Here is a 23,602-nt window from a genome sequence, read left to right as displayed (position 1 = left end):
TGTTTTAGAGGGGAAGTCAACATCCCCCTATCTAAATGGGCGGTTAACTACCTGGGTATACGTCATACGGGCATCACGTGGGCAGAATGGGAGGAAAGGGGGAGATAATTGCTGACAGGGGATTGGGTAATATCGTGGGTCAAGGTCCCAGTCGGACAGGGGACTGGGTCAAGGTCCGACAGGGGACTGGGTCAAGGCTACCAGGGTCAAGGTCCCAGTATAACAAGAGATTTGGTCCCATCGAAGCTCCAATGACTTTTGTCTACCAACGTTGTGCCACCACATTTAGAGAAATGTATGGTCATTGTTTCCATGGCCAGCCACCACATTTAGAGAAATGTATGGTCATTGTTTCCATGGCCAGCCACCACATTTAGAGAAATGTATGGTCATTGTTTCCATGGCCAGCCACCACATTTAGAGAAATGTATGGTCATTGTTTCCATGGCCAGCCACCACATTTAGAGAAATGTATGGTCATTGTTTCCATGGCCAGCCACCACATTTAGAGAAATGTATGGTCATTGTTTCCATGGCCAGCCACCACATTTAGAGAAATGTATGGTCATTGTTTCCATGGCCAGCCACCACATTTAGAGAAATGTATGGTCATTGTTTCCATGGCCAGCCACCACATTTAGAGAAATGTATGGTCATTGTTTCCATGGCCAGCCACCACATTTAGAGAAATGTATGGTCATTGTTTCCATGGCCAGCCACCACATTTAGAGAAATGTATCGTCATTGTTTCCATGGTCAGTCACCACATTTAGAGAAATGTATCGTCATTGTTTCCATGGTTACTCCACGCGTATAATGGCCGACTTATTTCTAAACATTAAAAGGTAGCTGACAGAGATGAGCAGCATGTCCAAAAACAAACGACGAGCCACATCCAGCACACATACAAGCCACATCCAGCACACATACAAGCCACATCCAGCACACCACATAGGCGTCAAGTCGGGAAGGTGTGGGTAAACGGTGGGACAACAGTAGAGATGGGAGATAATCTTCTAGTACACCAACAAACAGTAAAGATGGGAGATAATCCTGGCTATGCCCAACATCTTGGGCAGCCTTGTCAGATCTGTGAGTAAACAATTAGTCGCGCGGGTGGTTGAGTGGTTGCCACCGTGGTTGCCACGGGGGTGGTTGACATGGCTGTTTCATCCAACACAGATATTCTGTTGTCCGACCCACCAAACAGCACAGACTAGCAAGCAACTGACCAGTATCACTGTATCACTGTCCAACACAGTATCACTGTCCAACACAGTATCACTGTCCAACACTGTATCACTGTCCAACACTGTATCACTGTCCAACACAGTATCACTGTCCAACACAGTATCACTGTCCAACACAGTATCACTGTCCAACACAGTATCACTGTCCAACACTGTATCACTGTCCAACACAGTATCACTGTCCAACACAGTATCACTGTCCAACACTGTACACATGTACAACACAGTATCACTGTCCAACACAGTATCACTGTCCAACACTGTACACATGTACAACACAAGTTCGTCCTATTTGTTTCAACTGTTTAAAATGTGGAAGTTGCTCAACATTCTCACTTTAAATAAGTTAGAGGGTGACCGTGGCGAGTGGGTGCCCGTGGCCATATAAATCCATAAATGGATTCATAATATAAACAGAGTATCAAATAAAGATCAACTTACTGTATACAGATTACAAGTAAAAATAAACTTACTGTATAGAAAGTATCAAGAGAAGATCAACTTACTATAAACAATGTTACAAGTAAAGATCAACTTACTGTATAGAAAGTATCAAGAAAAGATCAACTTACTATAAACAAAGTTACAAGTAAAGATCAACTTGCTGTATACAGATTAAGAGTAAAGATCAACTTACTGTACATAAAGTATCAAGAAAAGATCAACTTACTATAAACAAAGTTACAAGTAAAGATCAACTTACTGTATAGAAAGTATCAAGAAAAGATCAACTTACTGTAAAGGAAGTATCAAGAAAAGATCAACTTACTGTATAGAAAGTATCAAGAAAAGATCAACTTACTGTAAGTAGTAGGGTGGCTGCCATGATACACGTGCAGATAGATCCTGACAGAGTGAGTTCGTGTGGACACAGGCTTTAAATAAAGAAGATCCGCTTATCGGGGATGGGAGGGGTGGACATATGCGGCACGGTGTAGTGTATCGGCATGAATGGTCGGGGGTGTTAGCAGCCTAGGCAGGACAAGGCTTGAGTGTGTAGGAGCGCCCCACTGAAGGGTGGACCATCTTGACGTGTTATATTTACACAATTCAAGTGGTCCCACAAACAGAGAGATGATGAGAATTTTTTAAGTAGGATGTGACGTCAAATGCTGGACCAAGGGAGACTATTACAATGACGTCATTTAGCGTAGAATGCTATACACTACCAACGTAGGATGATTCGACAACCCTGTTATTTAACTAGAGCAGCATTCTGTATTATTCTAACGAGGAGATTGCGTCATATTTTAAAAGCTTACAAAACCGTGTCAAATATTTTAAACCGTTATGGATTCAACAAACTACCGGCAAAGATGTAAGGTTTAGCTTTCGTCAACATTTATTTTTAGAAACGTTTCTATCTTACAAGTTAAGACTGGTCTACGTTTTTGGTTTCGTTTCCCTATTGGATTTATAGATGGTTCTTTAAAGTTTGATGCATGAAAATTGCGTTTCGCCTTTAAGGAAAACCAAGATAGACACGTTAGATCGTCATCGTTGGCTTCTTTCTTCTGTTAATTTTTAGACATATTTGAAAAGTAAACAAACCACGGCATCTCTCGTGTTGTAGGTTTTTATATCACATCCTCTGCTATCAGCGGGAAATGTGGCAAATTGTGAACAAACGTGGAACAGACGTGCAGCAATGATGTTGTGCACTATTTCTGGAAGCTCTAGATTGTAGACCACAAGTGTGTGATGAGGCTCATTGAACTATCTGCCGTTAAATATCCCTACACCCAGATCTGTGGTGCAGCAGTGCTTGTAGGTCTGTGAATCTGTTTAGGTTTAGGATAAGTGTGAGGGAATCGTTTGCTCGTTTGAAGATACACGTGCTCACTTTATCAGGGCTGGTTTTAAAATGTTGATGAAGAGTTGCTTAGTGATAAGCGAAAGAAAATTAATTAAATAACATTTTCAGAGGGCGACGTCTGGATAGATGGCGCGTTCAGCTACTTGACAGTTGATAAAACCCTACCCTGTTTACGTCCAGTTGACGGTTGATAAAACCCAACCCTGTTCACGTCCAGTTGACGGTTGATAAAACCCAACCCTGTTCACGTCCAGTTGACGGTTGATAAAACCCAACCCTGTTCACGTCCAGTTGACGGTTGATAAAACCCAACCCTGTTCACGTCCAGTTGACGGTTGATAAAACCCAACCCTGTTCACGTCCAGTTGACAGTTGATAAAACCCAACCCTGTTCACGTCCAGTTGACGGTTGATAAAACCCAACCCTGTTCACGTCCAGTTGACGGTTGAGGGCTACAGAAAACTTGTTACGTCTGTCACGGGGGGGGGGGGGGGGGAGGGAGCGGTAAAACATGTACGGTAACTTAGTTGACATGCGCAGAATGTCGGTGACGTCTGCAATGTGTGTATGTTATGAGAAATGTGTCGGTACGTCTGCACTGTGTGTGTATGTCATGTCATAGGCAGAATGTGTAATAGAGATAGATAGGGAGTGTGTGTGTGTATGTCATGTCATAGGCAGAATGTGTAATAGAGATAGAGAGGGAGTGTGTGTACATGTCTAGTGCGGCTACTGTAACCTTCACAAAACCGCTTCCCTCTAAAGTCGCCCGTTAAGCCGCCTGTACCTCATGACATCGCGACTGACACACAGACACAACAGTATGTGCCGTCTCGTGCCGTAAACCTTCTCAAGTTCCGGGCTACAGAATAAACACGTTTTACAGTCTTACACGCAACTGGTATTTCATGCTTGTGGTATCGCAACCCTAACCAGACCATATTCTTGACCCGGGTATCGCAACCCTATCCAGACCCTATTCTTGACCCGGGTATCGCAACCCTATCCAGACCCTATTCTTGACCCGGGTATCGCAACCCTAACCAGACCCTATTCTTGACCCGGACGAACAATGGCAGTGTAAAAAAGATAGCATTGAGCAAACTGCGGGGTCCTATGAACTGATGTATAAGAACTGTTAGATATGCAATAAGATTTACTAGACGTAGAACCACAGGACTCTAGGGGCAGGATGATTACTGGTCTGCTAGACACATTTACCAACACACACACAAGTACCTGTGACTGTCATTTTAAGGGGGGGGGGCTGTTATATGTGTGGTAAGCATTTTAAGAAAGGAGAAGAAAACCGTAGGTCATTTACAGCAAGCGTGTCAGAACGAGTACACACCTTGCCACCTACCTGGTCACATTTACCTGCTACGTCAGGTAACCCAGGGCTTCATTAAAGCGAGACCAACGTGCTACAGTAGGCCCGCCACACGCCTCCCGTCAGTACAGGGCGACCCATCCTCTGTGTCCGCCTATAGGACGACCCATCCTATATGTCCGCCTATACAAAGGACATAGTTGGAAGTTTTTACCTAAGGAGGGCACGCGACTCCATTTAGTGGGATGAGCTGGTTTAGCAACCCTAAGGTTTATACACGGCGTGGTGGTGCATTTGTATTTGTCAGGAAGGGGGGGGGGGGGGGTGAAGGTTTCATCATACACCTGCAGTTTACATAAACATTTCAGCTGACAGCCAATACCTAATGGATAACCAGGTCGAGAGGCTGTCTGAAAACTTAACAGTTTGTTTAAAAACTTGACTTGGTCTACAAACTTGACAGTCTGTTTACAAACTTGACAGTCTATTTAAAAACTAGACTTGGTCTACAAACTTGACAGTTTGTTTAAAAACTTGACAGTCTATTTAAAAACTAGACTTGGTCTACAAACTTGACAGTCTGTTTAAAAACTTGACGGTCTAAAATCTTGACAGTCTATTTAAAAACTTGACGGTCTAAAACAGGGGTCTCCAAACTGATGTCCTCTCATCCGGCCCGCGGAGATCTTTTTGTCCACGGATAAACCGTTGTTTGGTGATGGCGGAGGAACTTTGCCCAGAAAAATCAAAGACATTTCTGGAAGAAACTGGCCCCCGAACTGAAATTTGATAGTTAATGCGGCCCTCGGACTGAAACGTTTGGAGACCCCTGGTCTAAAAACTTGACAGCTGTTGTATCAAGTACCAGCACACCATAAGGGTTAGACAACTCTAGTGTAGCTTTGTGTTGTGACAAGTCTGATCTCGTTCATAATGCTTGATTTAATATACTGACTGTAAGAAGTTGACTGTAAGATGTTGACTGTAAGAAGTTGACTGTAAGAAGTTGACTGTAAGAAGTTGACTGTAAGATGTTCACTGTAAGATGTTGACTGTAAGATGTTGACTGTAAGATGTTGACAGATGTTGACTGTAAGATGTTGACTGTAAGATGTTGACAGATGTTGACTGTAAGAAGTTGACTGTAAGATGTTGACTGTAAGATGTTGACTGTAAGATGTTGACTGTAAGATGTTGACTGTAAGATGTTGACTGTAAGATGTTGACTGTAAGATGTTCACTGTAAGATGTTGACTGTAAGATGTTGACTGTAAGATGTTGACTGTAAGATGTTGACTGTAAGAAGTTGACTGTAAGAAGTTGACTGTAAGAAGTTGACTGTAAGATGTTGACTGTAAGATGTTGACTGTAAGAAGTTGACTGTAAGATGTTGACTGTAAGATGTTGACTGTAAGATGTTGACTGTAAGATGTTGACTGTAAGATGTTGACTGTAAGATGTTGACTGTAAGATGTTGACTGTAAGATGTTGACTGTAAGATGTTGACAGATGTTGACTGTAAGAAGTTGACTGTAAGATGTTCACTGTAAGGTGTTTACAGTAAGATGTCCACTGGATGCCGGTGTCAGTTGTACAGAGAGGAGAGTAGCAACTACAACACAAACCTACAGGTTACAGAGAGGAGAGTAGCAACTACAACACAAACCTACAGGTTACAGAGAGGAGAGTAGCAACTACAACACAAACCTACAGGTTACAGAGAGGAGAGTAGCAACTACAACACAAACCTACAGGTTACAGAGAGGAGAGTAGCAACTACAGCACAAACCTACAGGTTACAGAGAGGAGAGTAGCACAAACCTACAGGTTACAGAGAGGAGAGTAGCACAAACCTACAGGTTACAGAGAGGAGAGTAGCACAAACCTACAGGTTACAGAGAGGAGAGTAGAACAAACCTACAGGTTACAGAGAGGAGAGTAGCACAAACCTACAGGTTATAGAGTATCGAGTAGCACAAACCTACAGGCTACAGAGTATAGAGTAGCACAAACCTACAGGCTACAGAGTATAGAGTAGCACAAACCTACAGGCTACAGAGTATAGAGTAGCACAAACAAACCGCGCAGTATTTGACGGGTGGAATAATTGGTTAACTCTGAGATGGGCTGGCGGAAATGATGAGCGTCTCATTAGCATATTTAAACATGGCGCTGATTAAAGGTCAATAGCGAGAGCTGATGTAATTAATGAAGCAACGTCACGTCCGATGCATGCCTGTTCCCTGCCTGTTTCCTGTGTAAAGTTGGGTTTGGACGAGTCTCGTAGTTTCACCATTAGCAAGCAACATTCTCCAAATACATGTGACTTCATACATGTTTAAAGCTCTATTTTTTGTACAGCTTCTGCATCGTGTTCGATGCTTCAAGCGTCGGCCATTGTTTAAAGTCTAAGTTGAACTAGTCCTCGGCCAACGCCCCCTCAGCTGGTCCAGATGTGGGCAGTGGACTTGACGTCCTCTCTACAAAACCAAACAAAGCCAGTTGACCAGAGCAAAGGTCAGAATCGACCGTCAAATGAACAAAAAATATGGGGGCTGGTGTAGGGGGGGGGGGGGGGTAGTCCAACAAAAACGTCTCAATGTTGTAGAGGTGCCGCTGAGCTGGGGGGGGGGGGGGGGGTGAGGGTACACGGGGAAGCGAGACTAAACTTTAAAAAAGAAACAATCAAATGTCGAATTCTGGACACTAGACTTTTTAAACAGAGACAATCAAATGTCGGATTTCTGAATTTTAGATAAATAACACACCGCTCACGGACTTTAGCGATAGAACCACAAACAGAATGTTAAATATTTTTAAAGTGTCCAGCGTTGGCTGCCATTGCTTACAACAGCATCACGGGTTATCCTCCCCCTCCCAAGATAAGACAACTCTTATCCCAACACTCGGCGATACGAGGGTCAATGGCCTGGAGCAACGTCAACACGCGCAGTCTATGGCAGAGTTCTCGGACATGGCACGCACGAGTTATCTCACACTGCCTCACTCACACAGGGGTCCTGCCTCACTCATACATGGGTCCTATATGTCCTGCCTCACTCACACAGGGGCCCTGCCTCACTCACACAGGGGTCCTGCCTCACTCACACATGGGTCCTATATGTCCTGCCTCACTCACACAGGGGTCCTGCCTCACTCACACAGGGGTCCTGCCTCACTCACACAGGGGTCCTGCCTCACTCACACAGGGGTCCTGCCTCACTCACACAGGGGTCCTGCCTCACTCACACATGGGTCCTGCCTCACTCACACAGGGGTCCTGCCTCACTCACACATGGGTCCTATATGTCCTGCCTCACTCACACAGGGGTCCTGCCTCACTCACACAGGGGTCCTGCCTCACTCACACAGGGGTCCTGCCTCACTCACACAGGGGTCCTGCCTCACTCACACAGGGGTCCTGCCTCACTCACACATGGGTCCTGCCTCACTCACACAGGGGTCCTGCCTCACTCTGACATATGTTCTCAAGGAATCTTATGTACCACACACGCCACAGCAGACCACCCCCCCCCCCCACACACACACACAGATGAGACATGTGCACCAGTTAAGTTCCATTTATAACAACGGCCAAAACCTGGATAGACGTGCTCACAGCCCTAATTGTCGGCACTAGGGACAAATCGATATTTTAGGCCCACTTCTTCAGACCAATCGAGGCCCATCACGATGACAGATCCAAAACACAAACTTGTTCAACCACGGCCCACGTGGTCGGCCAGCCAGACTGGGCTGATCGTTATCTCGACAGTGAAAACAAAAGAATGCGCACCAAAGCTTCGCCGATCAAAGGGAAAATCCGAAACCTTTAAATGCTCGCAACATTTTGGGAACATCCTCTTAGGAAAGTTTGAAGGTAAGAAACTGAAGCCAAGAAATCGCAGGAGATAAATCGTTTGTACAATCAACACAGAACACCATCAGTAGCGGTACAGCTAACCGTACCTTCGCCACATACCACTAACCACACTACCACCAAGTCACATTATCTTGAGAGAACAAACTATTCTACACTTCCTGATGATTTGGTGTTTCTTAGATAAAATGAGATGAAATAATTGATCAATGGCCTGCATAGAGTGACGTGCATCAATACACACAGTGTACAACTGAGGGGGAGACTAGCATGGCGCTGTTTATTTTGTTGGGGGCAATAGAGCAATGTCTCGATATGGAGAGAGTCGCGTTAGAACACACACTTGGTTGAAATGTTGAGATAAAGCAAAATAAAGAGGAATTGTCCTATTCAGCCTTCAATCTAGAATCAATCACAAATTTTGTAGTAATGGGTTTTAAGTAGATACATCAAATAAGGTATTAAGGAATTAGTACCTGGCCATATTAGATCATTAGTGTGTGGGCATACAGAGGAACAGTAATAAGACTAGCAAATACTGACAACCAGATTCCTGACACGAAAAGCTGACAACCCCTGACATAATGACGTGACCAAATGTGGTATGTAAACAAATCACGAGGTCAAAGAACTTTGATCACATTCTTCAAGCGTTTCCGGTTCATCCTGATCACATCCGGACTGACTTAGTCACGTGAGTTGGGCTGTCATAAAAAGGTTAGGTGTCTGACATAACGTTTGGATGTCAGCCACAAGCAGACTATTGCTCACTCAGTTATTAGAGTTATGTTTAAATTTGCTTAGTGATACCCCACCCCCTCCAAAGCCTGGTTCAAATTCATTCCGGAGAGCCAATGAGAGATAAGATGGGTTAAAAACGAACCAATGAAAAAGCCGGTTATGTAGCATAAAGTTAGCTCATAACGAGGCACAATAGTGATGATACATGCCACCATTAGGGTTGACATCCGTGCTAAGTGGAAAGGTCAAAGGTGACTTGGTTAAAAGGCTGTGACAATGAAACGAGAGGGACTGGGGGTCGGAATAACGACCTTATTGGGGGGGAGGGGGGGTGAAACGATGAGAAAAAAACTAGATCTACAAAGTGAAGAGACAACATGGAAAGTGGCGAGTACATGCTCCACATTCACTGGCACAAACGAAACATCATTAAACAAAGCTGATGTCTATTACTGAACTATTTTTAAAAAAAACCTACTCATGAGAACATACATCAACAATCGGGCCAGTCGGTCGTGTAAGACCTGCCATAGCTGTTTGTTCTAACATTACTCACAGAACTTAGCTGTTTGGTGTGTGTGTGTGTGTATGGGGTGGTGTGTGTGTGGGTGTGTGTGTATGGGGTGGTGTGTGTAGGGGGTGGTGGGTGTGTAGGGGTGGTGTGTGTAGGGGGTGGTGGGTGTAGGGGGTGGTGTGTGTGTAGGGGTGGTGTGTGTAGGGGGTGGTGGGTGTAGGGGGTGGTGTGTGCAGGGGTGGTGTGTGTGTGATTGTAGGAAAAAAAGTCACAGGAAAAAAAAACACAGGAAAAAAAAACACAGAAAAAAAGTCACAGGAAAAATAGTCACAGGAAAAAAAGTCACAAATATATATTTGCATGATACTTGTTAATACTTTTATGTATTAAATATTCAGAGAGTGCAAATTAACTTAGGATTAATTAAATGTAATGTAATGTGTGTAGGCTGTATACGCATAGGAATTTTTATAATTCATAAAAAAATATTTAGTATGAAGTATGTAGATTGTAATTATTTTAAACTTAAGATTAGTAGCGTTTAATAGAATGCTCCAAAGTCCACGGTTTTAATCCTGTTTTTTTTTTAAATACCAACATTAAATTACCGTGAAATGGTAAGTTCGTCTGACTTGCTGCCCTCAACTCATGGCCATAATAGTTATGTTTAGATGTTTAGTTCAACCACCTTTACTGCCCTCATTTATCACGCTCATTACATAACAACACTTAGGATAAAAAAAGAAAGCCGACAAGGTTCAAATGCTGTCATTGACGCATGACGTTCGGACAATGCCTACTGAGGAGAGGCCGACCAGAGAATAGCCTACGGCAAAATTTGCCTAAATTTCTTTTATAATGAAATTTTCTACCGCGTTTTTAACTAAATACGTAACAAAAGTTGAGATTGTTGTGTAAATTATATTAGAGTATTTTTGATTACAATTGTTATAAACCATAATGCTTTTATGCTATAATTTATGCTATAAAAAATACAACCCACAACAATAAGCATACAAAATTTTACAATTCTAAATAAATTAAAAAAAATATTTCTAAAAATATTTTTGTGACTTTTTTTCTGTGACTTTATTTCTGTGACTTTTTTTCCAAAAAATTTTTTCCACTGTGACTTTTTTTCTGTGACTTTTTTTCCTAGCAAAAACTGTGACTTTTTTTCTGTGTTTTTTTTTCCTGTGACTTTTTTCCTTTTACCGTGTGTGTGTGTGGGGGGGGGGGGGGGGTCGCTGTCTAGCGGTAAGCCACATAAGCGGCAGGTAAAATTTTAAACATGATGAGATCACATTAACCAACAGATAAAAGTACATGTAAGTGTAGAGATTATTGAGTCGGGGCTTGGGGGGTGGCAAGTCAGAGACAAACAGGCAGAGACAAACAGGCAGAGACAAACAGGCAGAGACAAACAGGCAGAGACAAACAGGCAGAGACAAACAGGCAGAACGAAAAGTTGTGTTAGCGACACCCAACAGAGACACGCCAGAGAGCAGCAGGACAGACCAGGTCACCCCAAACATCCGCGGGGCCGGTGCGGTCAACCTACCGCCGATCTTAGTGCTGGCTAAAGGTGACTCATTGCACCTGGCTAATTGGGTCAACCTAATTACGATGTTGTTTCCCCGACACATCCAAAATATACCAATATAAGAAGAACTTATGATAATAAGATTAATTTAATGCAATAAAAAAGAAAGTAAAACTAACTTTCTTTTTCTAGTAAAAGCATTGGTCGTTAAATGTGTTTTTTTTTTATAATTGATAGTGCATTTAAAAACTTATTTCTGTAATACCAGGTTTTTAATATTACTTTTACTTTTTTGTTACCAGCGATTGGTTTGTTTTTTTAAGTAAAAGAATAAGTCTGTATTGAAATTAAACAAAAATAGCCTACTATTTATTCTTTCCATCCCATTAAAAAAAGTTGACAGCCAGCACAACACAAATTATTTGCAGTAAGATTTGACACTGTAAAGGCCATTATCATTCCCTAATTAACGTTCACGGTCGGCACTCGGGTATGAAATTAGTGAAAACATCCGGGATCACAACCCACCCGGATGGTCGCTGCCACAACCCATATGGATGACCGCTGCCACACAACCCACCCAGATGGTCGCTGCCACAACCCATATGGATGACCGCTGCCACACAACCCACCCAGATGACCGCTGCCACACAACCCACCCGGATGGTCGCTGCCACAACCCATATGGATGACCGCTGCCACAACCCATATGGATGACCGCTGCCACAACCCATATGGATGACCGCTGCCACAACCCATATGGATGACCGCTGCCACACAACCCACCCGGATGATCGCTACCACGACTTATCTCCCTTTTTTATCCCATGTAGAACCTTAACAAATGTGTCGGCTTACTTAACATCTAATTAGAATGAACATTAGATATTATTGTATTGTTATCGAAAATGGATGTATCTTGAAAGACAATGCGATGTCAGTAAGAACTTATATGAACAATGCGACTGTACCAAAGCCTTGGCTAGGAATGTGATCTTAAATCGTGTCAAAAAGGTGTAAAATCTATCCGCCGTGTGTCACCGTCAGCTCGTGTCACAGTGACCCAAATGTGACGAGATGTGACATGGACGTTGAATGTGTACAGCTCTCGGAATGCTCGCGGTATGTGCAGTTGGCCGTGAAGCTTAGCCCATGTCGTACAGTGACGTCATTAACAACGTCATCAATGGAAAAAATGTTCCCCGAGGCACATGACAGCTATGAACGTCAAACAGGTAGGAATTACCTTGTCTTGTCTATGTTACTAGTAATATAGGCAAGTATCTTTGTAATATAGACAAGTGTTTTTGTAATATAGACAAGTGTCTTTGTAATATAGACAAGTGTCTTTGTAATATAGACAAGTATCTTTGTAATATAGACAAGTACATTTGTAATATAGACAAGTATCTATGTAATAAAAGGAAATTGAAGGTGTCTTAGTGATGAAGAAATGTTTGGAACACACATAATTAGGAGTATCACTGTAATACAGAGAAGTTTTTTTGCACTGTGCATTTTGTAATTCAGAGAACTGTCTGTAATATTGTAGTGTCTTTGGTAACCTTGAATATTGACCAGATGATGTTAAAGAAATCCGCGGAATATTCGAGGTTGTGTGACAGGGGCGGGGCTGACTTGTTGACACGTCAATCACAGCAGGGCAGACAGAAAGCAAAGATGCAGTAAGGCATGTAGAAACTGGATTTGGTTGGGGGAACAGACGACAAGCCCACAACAAGTTGACAACCAACGCCAACTGTAAGCAACGTCACTGGGAGCTACAGGACATCGTGTACACCATCTGTACACAAGTAGTGAAGCAACAAAAAAAAATGACAGTACTAAAAAATAACAACCAAATTATAGTAGTAAAGCACAACAAAAATGACGGCACAAAACAACAACAAAAATAACAGTACTAAAGAACAACAACAAAAATAACAGTACTAAAGAATAACAACAAAAATGATAGTAATAAAGAACACAACAAAAACGATAGTACTAAAGAATAATAACAAAAATGACAGTACTAAAGCACAAGACCAAATAAATCCTGAAGTACATAGAGACATTAGACAAGAGCTGATGTTTAATCTCTAACACAAAGCCACAGTTCTACACAGTATGGGCTACGTCATCATCTAGTCAAAACATGACCCATATATCATTAACCCTTTAAACAATGGAGAGGTCTGTTACTTAGAGCTTTATATAAACACTACATTAATTGATGAGGGAGGTCTAGAAAATAATTAACTAATTATGTGACACCAGCCTCACACATAGGGTAGATACGTTTAACAAATTACCACCAACCATGAGCGTTGGACCACCGCTACAGCCCATAAAGGGTTAAAGAACTCCGGCGCCATCTTTCTAGTGACGTCTGATAATGTTATCTGGCGATGGGCCGCCATCTTGTTTTTGTTCGCTTAACGGGAATGGTGACATGGGTCTTTGGGATAAAACATAACTGGCTGGCTGTTGAACCTTTTGTCAGATATTTAACTGGCTGGCTATTTAAACGTTTGTCGGATAACTTTTTGCTCTTTAATAATGGAGTGGTTTGATGTTTTGATGTTAATTTTAAATGGCTGAGCCGACGGATTAGGCGAGGACAATTTTCTCCTTACCAAATCTTATCAGACGAGCATTGCAGCTGTCAATCAAAATTGAAACCCAGACTTCGGTCTGGCGGAGGTGGGTGAGGGTGATGGGAAATAGGAATGGGGAGAGGAGAAGTTAAGAGAGGAAGATTGTTTAAACCACGACAACATCCCCCCCCCCACTCAAAAGTTATAACTGAATAAGATGCCGTCAAAGTTAGCCTGGTAAAAAAATGAAAATCCGAGAAAGTAATTTTAGTAATGAGGTTTGTCCCAACAGCCGTGAAGACCTCAGCAAGAAATGTAGGTTAAGGGCTCCGTAAGAGGCTAGCTACACACTCAGTCATCGACTTGAGTTTTTTTTAATGAAGGTAAGGCTGGGGTTAGATAACTGGAAGGCTGGACTGACCAAACTGTACAGCTGGGGCCTGGGGTGGCCAAACTGTACGGCTGGGGCCTGGGGTGGCCAAACTGTACGGCTGGGGCCTGGGGTGGCCAAACTGTACGGCTGGGGCCTGGGGTGGCCAAACTGTACGGCTGGGGCCTGGGGTGGCCAAACTGTACGGCTGGGGCCTGGGGTGGCCAAACTGTACGGCTGGGGCCTGGGGTGGCCAAACTGTACGGCTGGGGCCTGGGGTGGCCAAACTGTACGGCTGGGGCCTGGGGTGGCCAAACTGTACGGCTGGGGCCTGGGGTGGCCAAACTGTACGGCTGGGGCCTGGGGTGGCCAAACTGTACGGCTGGGGCCTGGGGTGGCCAAACTGTACGGCTGGGGCCTGGGGTGGCCAAACTGTACGGCTGGGGCCTGGGGTGGCCAAACTGTACGGCTGGGGCCTGGGGTGGCCAAACTGTACGGCTGGGGCCTGGGGTCGCCTGTACGGCTGGGGTCACCTGTACGGCTGGGGTCACCTGTACATCTGGGGTCGCCTGTACATCTGGGGTCACCTGTACGGCTGGGGTCACCTGTACGGCTGGGGTCACCTGTACGGCTGGGGTCACCTGTACGGCTGGGGTCACCTGTACATCTGGGGTCACCTGTACGGCTGGGGTCACCTGTACGGCTGGGGTCACCTGTACGGCTGGGGTCACCTGTACGGCTGGGGTCGCCTGTACGGCTGGGGTCACCTGTACGGCTGGGGTCACATGTCACAATGTTAACCGAGGCTTACTGAAATAATTTGGGTCAGATCTGACACTGTGTGCAGCTAATGGTGTAGCTAATTTGCAACATTTGACGACTTGCGCTGTTAGGCTGTGTTCCTTTTGTGTTACTATAATTTGTTCTGGTGTAACTGAGTAAAGACAAGAGAAAATAACCGGTCATTTAGTCACGTGGGCTGGCCAGACTGGTCGTGTAACTGACCAGTGCACTAAAGTCAGTAGCATCGACCTTCAGGTAAGGAACGAATCCGAGCTGCACCTGCCAAGGGACGTTACTCTGTTCCAGCAGTATCGATTTCTATTGAGGCCAGCGAGTATTTGCTTTAGTCTTTTTGACAGTTTCCGACAGGAAAGGAAACCTTTGTTAGCAGCAAATGCTTTGTTCTATGTTACGTGTGAGGTATGGGCCGAGGGGGGGGGGGGGGGAGGAGAGAGAGAACTTTGGTAGCACATACACGCTATTTTAAGTATTTTCCAGGCCGTCCCAGACTACATCACGGCTTTACTCAGCGATTGTTTACAGTCGGGTATTTAGTACCCCCCCCCCCATATGGCTTTTGTTAAAGTTCAACACGTTACTCACACAAGCCGATAGTTACCTAAAATACGAACAATGGCATAACAATCAGCTGACACAACTGTCCGACAGCGTCTGAGACCCCCACATAAACTACATGACCCACCCCCACATAAACTACGTGACCCTTCCCCACATAAACTACATGACCCACCCCCACATAAACTACATGACCCACCCCCACATAAACTACATGACCCACCCCCCACATAAACTACATGACCCACCCCCACATAAACTACATGACCGACCCACTTCAAACAACCCCCCCCCCCACCTAAAATATATGCCCCCCCCCCCCCCCATAAATAAACTACACGATCCCTACATGACAGTATAGCCCATGCACACGTTAGCGAGCATCTTCTGTGCATTAAGACAAGATGCTGATACAAGTACTAGCAGGGAGCAGTAAACAGAACATAACTAAACAGAACGTAACTAAACATAAACTAAACAGAACGTATCTAAACAGAACGTATCTAAACAGAACGTTACTAAACAGAACGTAACTAATCAGAACGTCACTAAACATAAACTAAAAAGAGCGTTAATAAACATAACTTAACTAATGGGAACGTAACTAAACATAAACTAAACGTAACTAAACATAAACTAAACATATCTTGACTAAACATAAACTAAACAGAACGAAACTAAACATAAACTAAACAGAACGTAACTAAACATAAACTAAACAGAACGTATCTAAACAGAACGTATCTAAACAGAACGTTACTAAACAGAACGTAACTAATCAGAACGTCACTAAACATAAACTAAAAAGAGCGTTAATAAACATAACTTAACTAATGAGAACGTAACTAAACATAAACTAAACGTAACTAAACATAAACTAAACATATCTTGACTAAACATAAACAAAACAGAACGAAACCAAACGTAACTGATCATCTCTTCCCGACCAGACCCACCAACGTCCCAAACTTCTCCACCAGGTGAGGTTGAGATTATCAAAGGTTTGCCTTCACCTCACCAAATTACCTGCGATGGGGCAAATTAATGCGCGTGGGGGCTATTCAAATCGTCTATTTATAGAACCCTAATTTTTTTTTTTAGAAATTTACTATACGGCATTTAGGGGATCGGCTGTAGCAGTTACGACTTCAGCTTTGTAAACTTGTAAACTTACATCATCAGACAACACACGTGCTACCCATATATATATATATATATATATATATATATATATATATATATATATATATATATATATATATATATATATATCCATTGGAGCGCAAGTGAGTGAGACGTGCTTAGATTAACCTACGCCCTACGATCACTCCTTACCCCGCCCCTCTCCCGCACGCCGTAACGTAAACAAAGAGGTTTGTGTACACTCAGGACGACCAGTTTTTACCTGATATTTTTAAAAGGTAAAAACAAAAGGCTCCACACACTGTATGCACGGTACCTGCCTGACAGTGCAGTTTTTGGGGGGAAAAAACCTCACAAGACCCCCCCCCCCTCCCTCCATCGTAAGGTAAACGTCAGTAAACTAAAGACATGGTTGTGGGGGCTCAGGGTCCCCCAGCTACTAGCGGGGCCCCAGGTACTAGCGGGGGCTCAGGGTCCCCCCAGGTACTAGCGGGGGCTCAGGGTCCCCTAGCTACCAGCGGGGCCCCACACCCCGTGTCCTGGAGTCTGCTGATAGTCTTTTAGCGGTCCGAAGTTGTTTGAAAAGCAGGGCATAAAATATTTTGGCTAATTTGGTGGAGCTAATTAAAAGCTCGTTAATAGCATGCCATATTTTGTAAAAACAATCTGCAGAAGCAAATTAATGGCGTGAACAAATTAGGTCAAAGGTCAAATAGGAAAAGAATTTAATTTTTTTTTAATATTTCAACATCATTGAGGCTAGGGCTGGTACATTAGGCTAGGGCTGGTACATTAGGTTAGGGTTGGTAAATTAGGCTAGGGCAGGTTCATTAGGCTAGGGTTGGTACATTAGGCTAGGGTTGGTACATTAGGCTAGGTTGATACGCTAGGCTAGGTTGGTACATTAGGCTAGGGAAGGTATGTTAGGCTAGGGAAGGTATATTAGGCTAGGGAAGGTATGTTAGGCTACAACACAAACAAAACAACAGCGGATATACTTAATCAAAATGGTCATATGTACGTGTCTGCGTGCTATGTGTGTTAAAATGGCATGTGTGTTACTGTGAGTTGATGTGTACTCTACAAGAAGGATTGTCGATTGGACTACTCCACACAAAGACTCCAACGTCGACTGTTACAACATCATCCTACAACCATGTTAAAACCAATGTCGACTGTTACAACATCATCCTACAATCATGTTAAAACCAATGTCGACTGTTACAACATCATCCTACAACCATGTTAAAACCAATGTCGACTGTTACAACATCATCCTACAATCATGTTAAAACCAATGTCGACTGTTACAACATCATCCTACAACCAAGTTAAAACCAATGTCGACAGCCAAGTTAAAACCAATGTCGACTGTTACAACATCATCATACAACCAAGTTAAAACCAATGTCGACTGTTACAACATCATCCTACAACCAAGTTAAAACCAATGTCGACTGTTACAACATCATCATACAACCATGTTGACACCATTGAGCTGTAGCAACATCATCCTACAACCATGTTGACACCATTGAGCTGTTACAACATCATCCTACAACCAAGTTAACACCATTGAGCTGTTACAACATCATCCTACAACCAAGTTAAAACCAATGTCGACTGTTACAACATCATCCTACAACCAAGTTAAAACCAATGTCGACTGTTACAACATCATCATACAACCATGTTGACACCATTGAGCTGTAGCAACATCATCCTACAACCATGTTGACACCATTGAGCTGTTACAACATCATCCTACAACCAAGTTAACACCATTGAGCTGTTACAACATCATCCTACAACCAAGTTAACACCATTGAGCTGTAGCAACATCATCCTACAACCATGTTGACACCATTGAGCTGTAGCAACATCATCCTACAACCATGTTGACACCATTGAGCTGTAGCAACATCATCCTACAACCATGTTGACACCATTGAGCTGTAGCAACATCATCCTACAACCATGTTGACACCATTGAGCTGTAGCAACATCATCCTACAACCATGTTGACACCATTGAGCTGTAGCAACATCATCCTACAACCATGTTGACATCATTGAGCTGTTACAACATCATCCTACAACCATGTTGACACCATTGAGCTGTAGCAACATCATCCTACAACCATATTGACACCATTGAGCTGTAGCAACATCATCCTACAACCATGTTAAAACCAGTGTCGACTGTTACAACATCATCCTACAATCATGTTGACACCATTGAGCTGTAGCAACATCATCCTACAATCATGTTGACACCAATGTCTGACTGTTACAACATCATCCTACAATCATGTTGACACCATTGAGCTGTAGCAACATCATCCTACAATCATGTTGACACCATTGAGCTGTAGCAACATCATCCTACAATCATGTTGACACCAATGTCTGACTGTTACAACATCATCCTACAATCATGTTGACACCATTGAGCTGTAGCAACATCATCCTACAACCATGTTGACACCATTGAGCTGTAGCAACATCATCCTACAACCATGTTGACACCATTGAGCTGTAGCAACATCATCCTACAACCATGTTGACACCAATGTCGACAACATCATCCTACAATCATGTTGACACCAATGTCGACAACATCATCCTACAACCATGTTGACACCAATGTCGACAACATCATCCTACAATCATGTTGACACCAATGTCGACAACATCATCCTACAATCATGTTGACACCAATGTCGACAACATCATCCTACAACCATGTTGACACCATTGAGCTGTAGCAACATCATCCTACAACCATGTTGACACCATTGAGCTGTAGCAACATCATCCTACAACCATGTTGACACCATTGAGCTGTAGCAACATCATCCTACAACCATGTTGACACCATTGAGCTGTAGCAACATCATCCTACAACCATGTTGACACCAATGTCGACAACATCATCCTACAACCATGTTGACACCATTGAGCTGTAGCAACATCATCCTACAACCATGTTGACACCATTGAGCTGTAGCAACATCATCCTACAACCATGTTGACACCATTGAGCTGTAGCAACATCATCCTACAACCATGTTGACACCAATGTCGACAACATCATCCTACAACCATGTTGACACCATTGTCGACAACATCATCCTACAACCATGTTGACACCATTGAGCTGTAGCAACATCATCCTACAACCATGTTGACACCAATGTCGACAACATCATCCTACAACCATGTTGACACCATTGAGCTGTAGCAACATCATCCTACAACCATGTTGACACCAATGTCGACAACATCATCCTACAACCATGTTGACACCATTGTCGACAACATCATCCTACAACCATGTTGACACCATTGAGCTGTAGCAACATCATCCTACAACCATGTTGACACCAATGTCGACAACATCATCCTACAACCATGTTGACACCATTGTCGACAACATCATCCTACAACCATGTTGACACCATTGAGCTGTAGCAACATCATCCTACAACCATGTTGACACCAATGTCGACAACATCATCCTACAACCATGTTGACACCATTGTCGACAACATCATCCTACAACCATGTTGACACCATTGAGCTGTAGCCGCAGGAGAAGCGGTTTTATCTTGGAGGACACTTCATGCCATACATGACAAAATGTCTGCCGGCCTGACGTCAGGCAAGTGTATCCTGACCGGCAACCGGTCTGTCACGGTCCACAGATCGACTAAAGACGTCTCTGCTGCACATACTGTCTTTACAAACGGTTGTATGCAGCATAATTGAAGCAACGTACCCCTGTGTGATCTACTGTGTCCTTTAGTCAATTCAGCGGTTCTAACATTATATCACTAAAAGACTTTAAAAAAAACTTTTAAAAAATTAAGCATGATGTCGCATCCTGGTGTTGGGGGCTTACGGCAAGTCTAGATGTCGCATCCTGTGTTGGGGGCTTACGGCAAGTCTAGATGTCGCATCCTGTGTTGGGGGCTTACGGCAAGTCTAGATGTCGCATCCTGTGTTGGGGGCTTACGGCACGTCTAGATGTCGCATCCTGTGTTGGGGGCTTACGGCAAGTCTAGATGTCGCATCCTGTGTTGGGGGCTTACGGCACGTCTAGATGTCGCATCCTGTGTTGGGGGCTTACGGCACGTCTAGATGTCGCATCCTGTGTTGGGGGCTTACGGCAAGTCTAGATGTCGCATCCTGTGTTGGGGGCTTACGGCACGTCTAGATGTCGCATCCTGTGTTGGGGGCTTACGGCAAGTCTAGATGTCGCATCCTGTGTTGGGGGCTTACGGCAAGTCTAGATGTCGCATCCTGTGTTGGGGGCTTACGGCACGTCTAGATGTCGCATCCTGTGTTGGGGGCTTACGGCAAGTCTAGATGTCGCATCCTGGTGTTGGGGGCTTACGGCAAGTCTAGATGTCGCATCCTGTGTTGGGGGCTTACGGCAAGTCTAGATGTCGCATCCTGGTGTTGGGGGCTTACGGCAAGTCTAGATGTCGCATCCTGTGTTGGGGGCTTACGGCAAGTCTAGATGTCGCATCCTGTGTTGGGGGCTTACGGCAAGTCTAGATGTCGCATCCTGTGTTGGGGGCTTACGGCACGTCTAGATGTCGCATCCTGTGTTGGGGGCTTACGGCAAGTCTAGATGTCGCATCCTGTGTTGGGGGCTTACGGCACGTCTAGATGTCGCATCCTGTGTTGGGGGCTTACGGCACGTCTAGATGTCGCATCCTGTGTTGGGGGCTTACGGCAAGTCTAGATGTCGCATCCTGTGTTGGGGGCTTACGGCAAGTCTAGATGTCGCATCCTGTGTTGGGGGCTTACGGCACGTCTAGATGTCGCATCCTGTGTTGGGGGCTTACGGCAAGTCTAGATGTCGCATCCTGTGTTGGGGGCTTACGGCACGTCTAGATGTCGCATCCTGTGTTGGGGGCTTACGGCACGTCTAGATGTCGCATCCTGTGTTGGGGGCTTACGGCAAGTCTAGATGTCGCATCCTGTGTTGGGGGCTTACGGCAAGTCTAGATGTCGCATCCTGTGTTGGGGGCTTACGGCACGTCTAGATGTCGCATCCTGTGTTGGGGGCTTACGGCAAGTCTAGATGTCGCATCCTGTGTTGGGGGCTTACGGCACGTCTAGATGTCGCATCCTGTGTTGGGGGCTTACGGCAAGTCTAGATGTCGCATCCTGTGTTGGGGGCTTACGGCAAGTCTAGATGTCGCATCCTGTGTTGGGGGCTTACGGCAAGTCTAGATGTCGCATCCTGTGTTGGGGGCTTACGGCAAGTCTAGATGTCGCATCCTGTGTTGGGGGCTTACGGCAAGTCTAGATGTCGCATCCTGTGTTGGGGGCTTACGGCAAGTCTAGATGTCGCATCCTGACTGTGTGACGGTCCGAAATGGCGAGCCGACGCAAGCACGAACCTTGGAGACGGGAGGGGGGGGGGGGCGGGTTAACGGTCAGCCAGTGTCAACAAGCGGATATTGTTTCACCTGATCATTGTTTGATGCGGCCAAGGCCATCCAGATGGCTTGACATGCCCCGGGGGACGAGGAATATTGGCCTCTAATGGGAGCTGGCCACCCTTTAGTGGGCCATAACTGTCATTTATAGCCCTCGAACCGAGACACGCATTACATTTAAGTGACGATCGAAAATTAACCGTTTGATCGATGACCTGCGGCTGTTTGCTTTTCATCTGCGAGTTACGAGGGCGCCAATTTTAGAAGTATTCAGGATTTCGATCGGTTATTTCTGCACTGTAAGGATAGTCCTAGCACATCTATGCCGCGATTCACGTTAGAGAAGGTATGGCATGTCAATAAAACACTTCAGCACTAAGGCTCAATGGACACGGTTCTCTTGCTCGACGAGTTTTCCCACAAGACAAACATGAGTGACCTACCTTATTTGGGTCCAGGGACACGCCGTCCCCCACGAGTTTTCCCACAGGACAAACACGAGTTACCTACCTTATTTGGGTCCAGGGACACGCCGTCCCCCACGAGTTTTCCCACAAGACAAACATGAGTGACCTACCTTATTTGGGTCCAGGTTTTCCCACAAGACAAACACGAGTTACCTACCTTATTTGGGTCCAGGGACACGCCGTCCCCCACGAGTTTTCCCACAAGACAAACATGAGTTACCTACCTTATTAGGGTCCAGGGACACGCCGTCCCCCATGCCAGACAGGATCTTGAGACGGTTGCCAGGAGCTATCCCATGTTTCCCTCGGAGTGAGCACAGCCACCAGCCCTCGAGTCCGCTCGTGTCCTGTTCGACCACGGTCAAGACGTCGCCGCGACGGAAGGCCAGCTCGTCGGGCGTCTCGGCGATGTTGTCGTATAGAGCCTTGGCCAGGAACATGCCCTGTGGACAAGAGGTCAGACGTCAGTGTGGACAAGAGGTCAGAGGTCAGTGTGGACAAGAGGTCAGAGGTCAGTGTGGACAAGAGGTCAGAGGTCAGTGTGGACAAGAGGTCAGAGGTCAGTGTGGACAAGAGGTCAGAGGTCAGTGTGGACAAGAGGTCAGAGGTCAGTGTGGACAAGAGGTCAGAGGTCAGTGTGGACAAGAGGTCAGAGGTCAGTGTGGACAAGAGGTCAGAGGTCAGTGTGGACAAGAGGTCAGAACTGTGGGCTCAGTGTGGACAAGAGGTCAGAGGTCAGTGTGGACAAGAGGTCAGAGGTCAGTGTGGACAAGAGGTCAGAGGTCAGTGTGGACAAGAGGTCAGAGGTCAGTGTGGACAAGAGGTCAGAACTGTGGGCTCAGTGTGGACAAGAGGTCAGAGGTCAGTGTGGACAAGAGGTCAGAGGTCAGTGTGGACAAGAGGTCAGAGGTCAGTGTGGACAAGAGGTCAGAACTGTGGGCTCAGTGTGGACAAGAGAAGTGGTCAGTATGGACAAGAGATGTGGTTAGTATGGACAAGAGATGTGGTTAGTATGGACAAGAGATGTGGTTAGTATGGACAAGAGATGTGGTTAGTATGGACAAGAGATGTGGTTAGTATGGACAAGAGATGTGGTCAGTGTGAATAATCAAACCTTTTTCGTCACAATACCCCCA

The 23,602-nt window shown here is 44.8% G+C and overlaps 1 protein-coding gene across 3 annotated transcripts in view; it reads right to left on the bottom strand.

Annotated features, from left to right (window-relative positions):
• The window catches only part of LOC131936047 (breast cancer anti-estrogen resistance protein 1), a 61,863-nt gene that overhangs the window by 15,764 nt on the left and 22,497 nt on the right, over positions 1–23,602 (bottom strand). For 2 of the 3 annotated variants that reach the window (XM_059292876.1, XM_059292874.1), the window contains exon 2: positions 22,691–22,909. In XM_059292876.1, the coding sequence (XP_059148859.1) occupies positions 22,691–22,909 (219 nt within the window). Of the gene's footprint in view, positions 1–22,442; positions 22,469–22,690; positions 22,910–23,602 lie in introns of those variants that run through there. The other variant, XM_059292877.1, reaches the window with a different exon arrangement.

The sequence above is a fragment of the Physella acuta genome, unplaced genomic scaffold (genome assembly GCF_028476545.2).
Source record: "Physella acuta isolate Inbredline_101_S28 unplaced genomic scaffold, ASM2847654v3 ptg000166l, whole genome shotgun sequence".
Classification (NCBI taxonomy): domain Eukaryota; kingdom Metazoa; phylum Mollusca; class Gastropoda; family Physidae; genus Physella; species Physella acuta.
The sequence above is the reverse complement of the archived record's forward strand: the minus strand, read 5'-3'. Positions and strand labels throughout refer to the sequence as shown.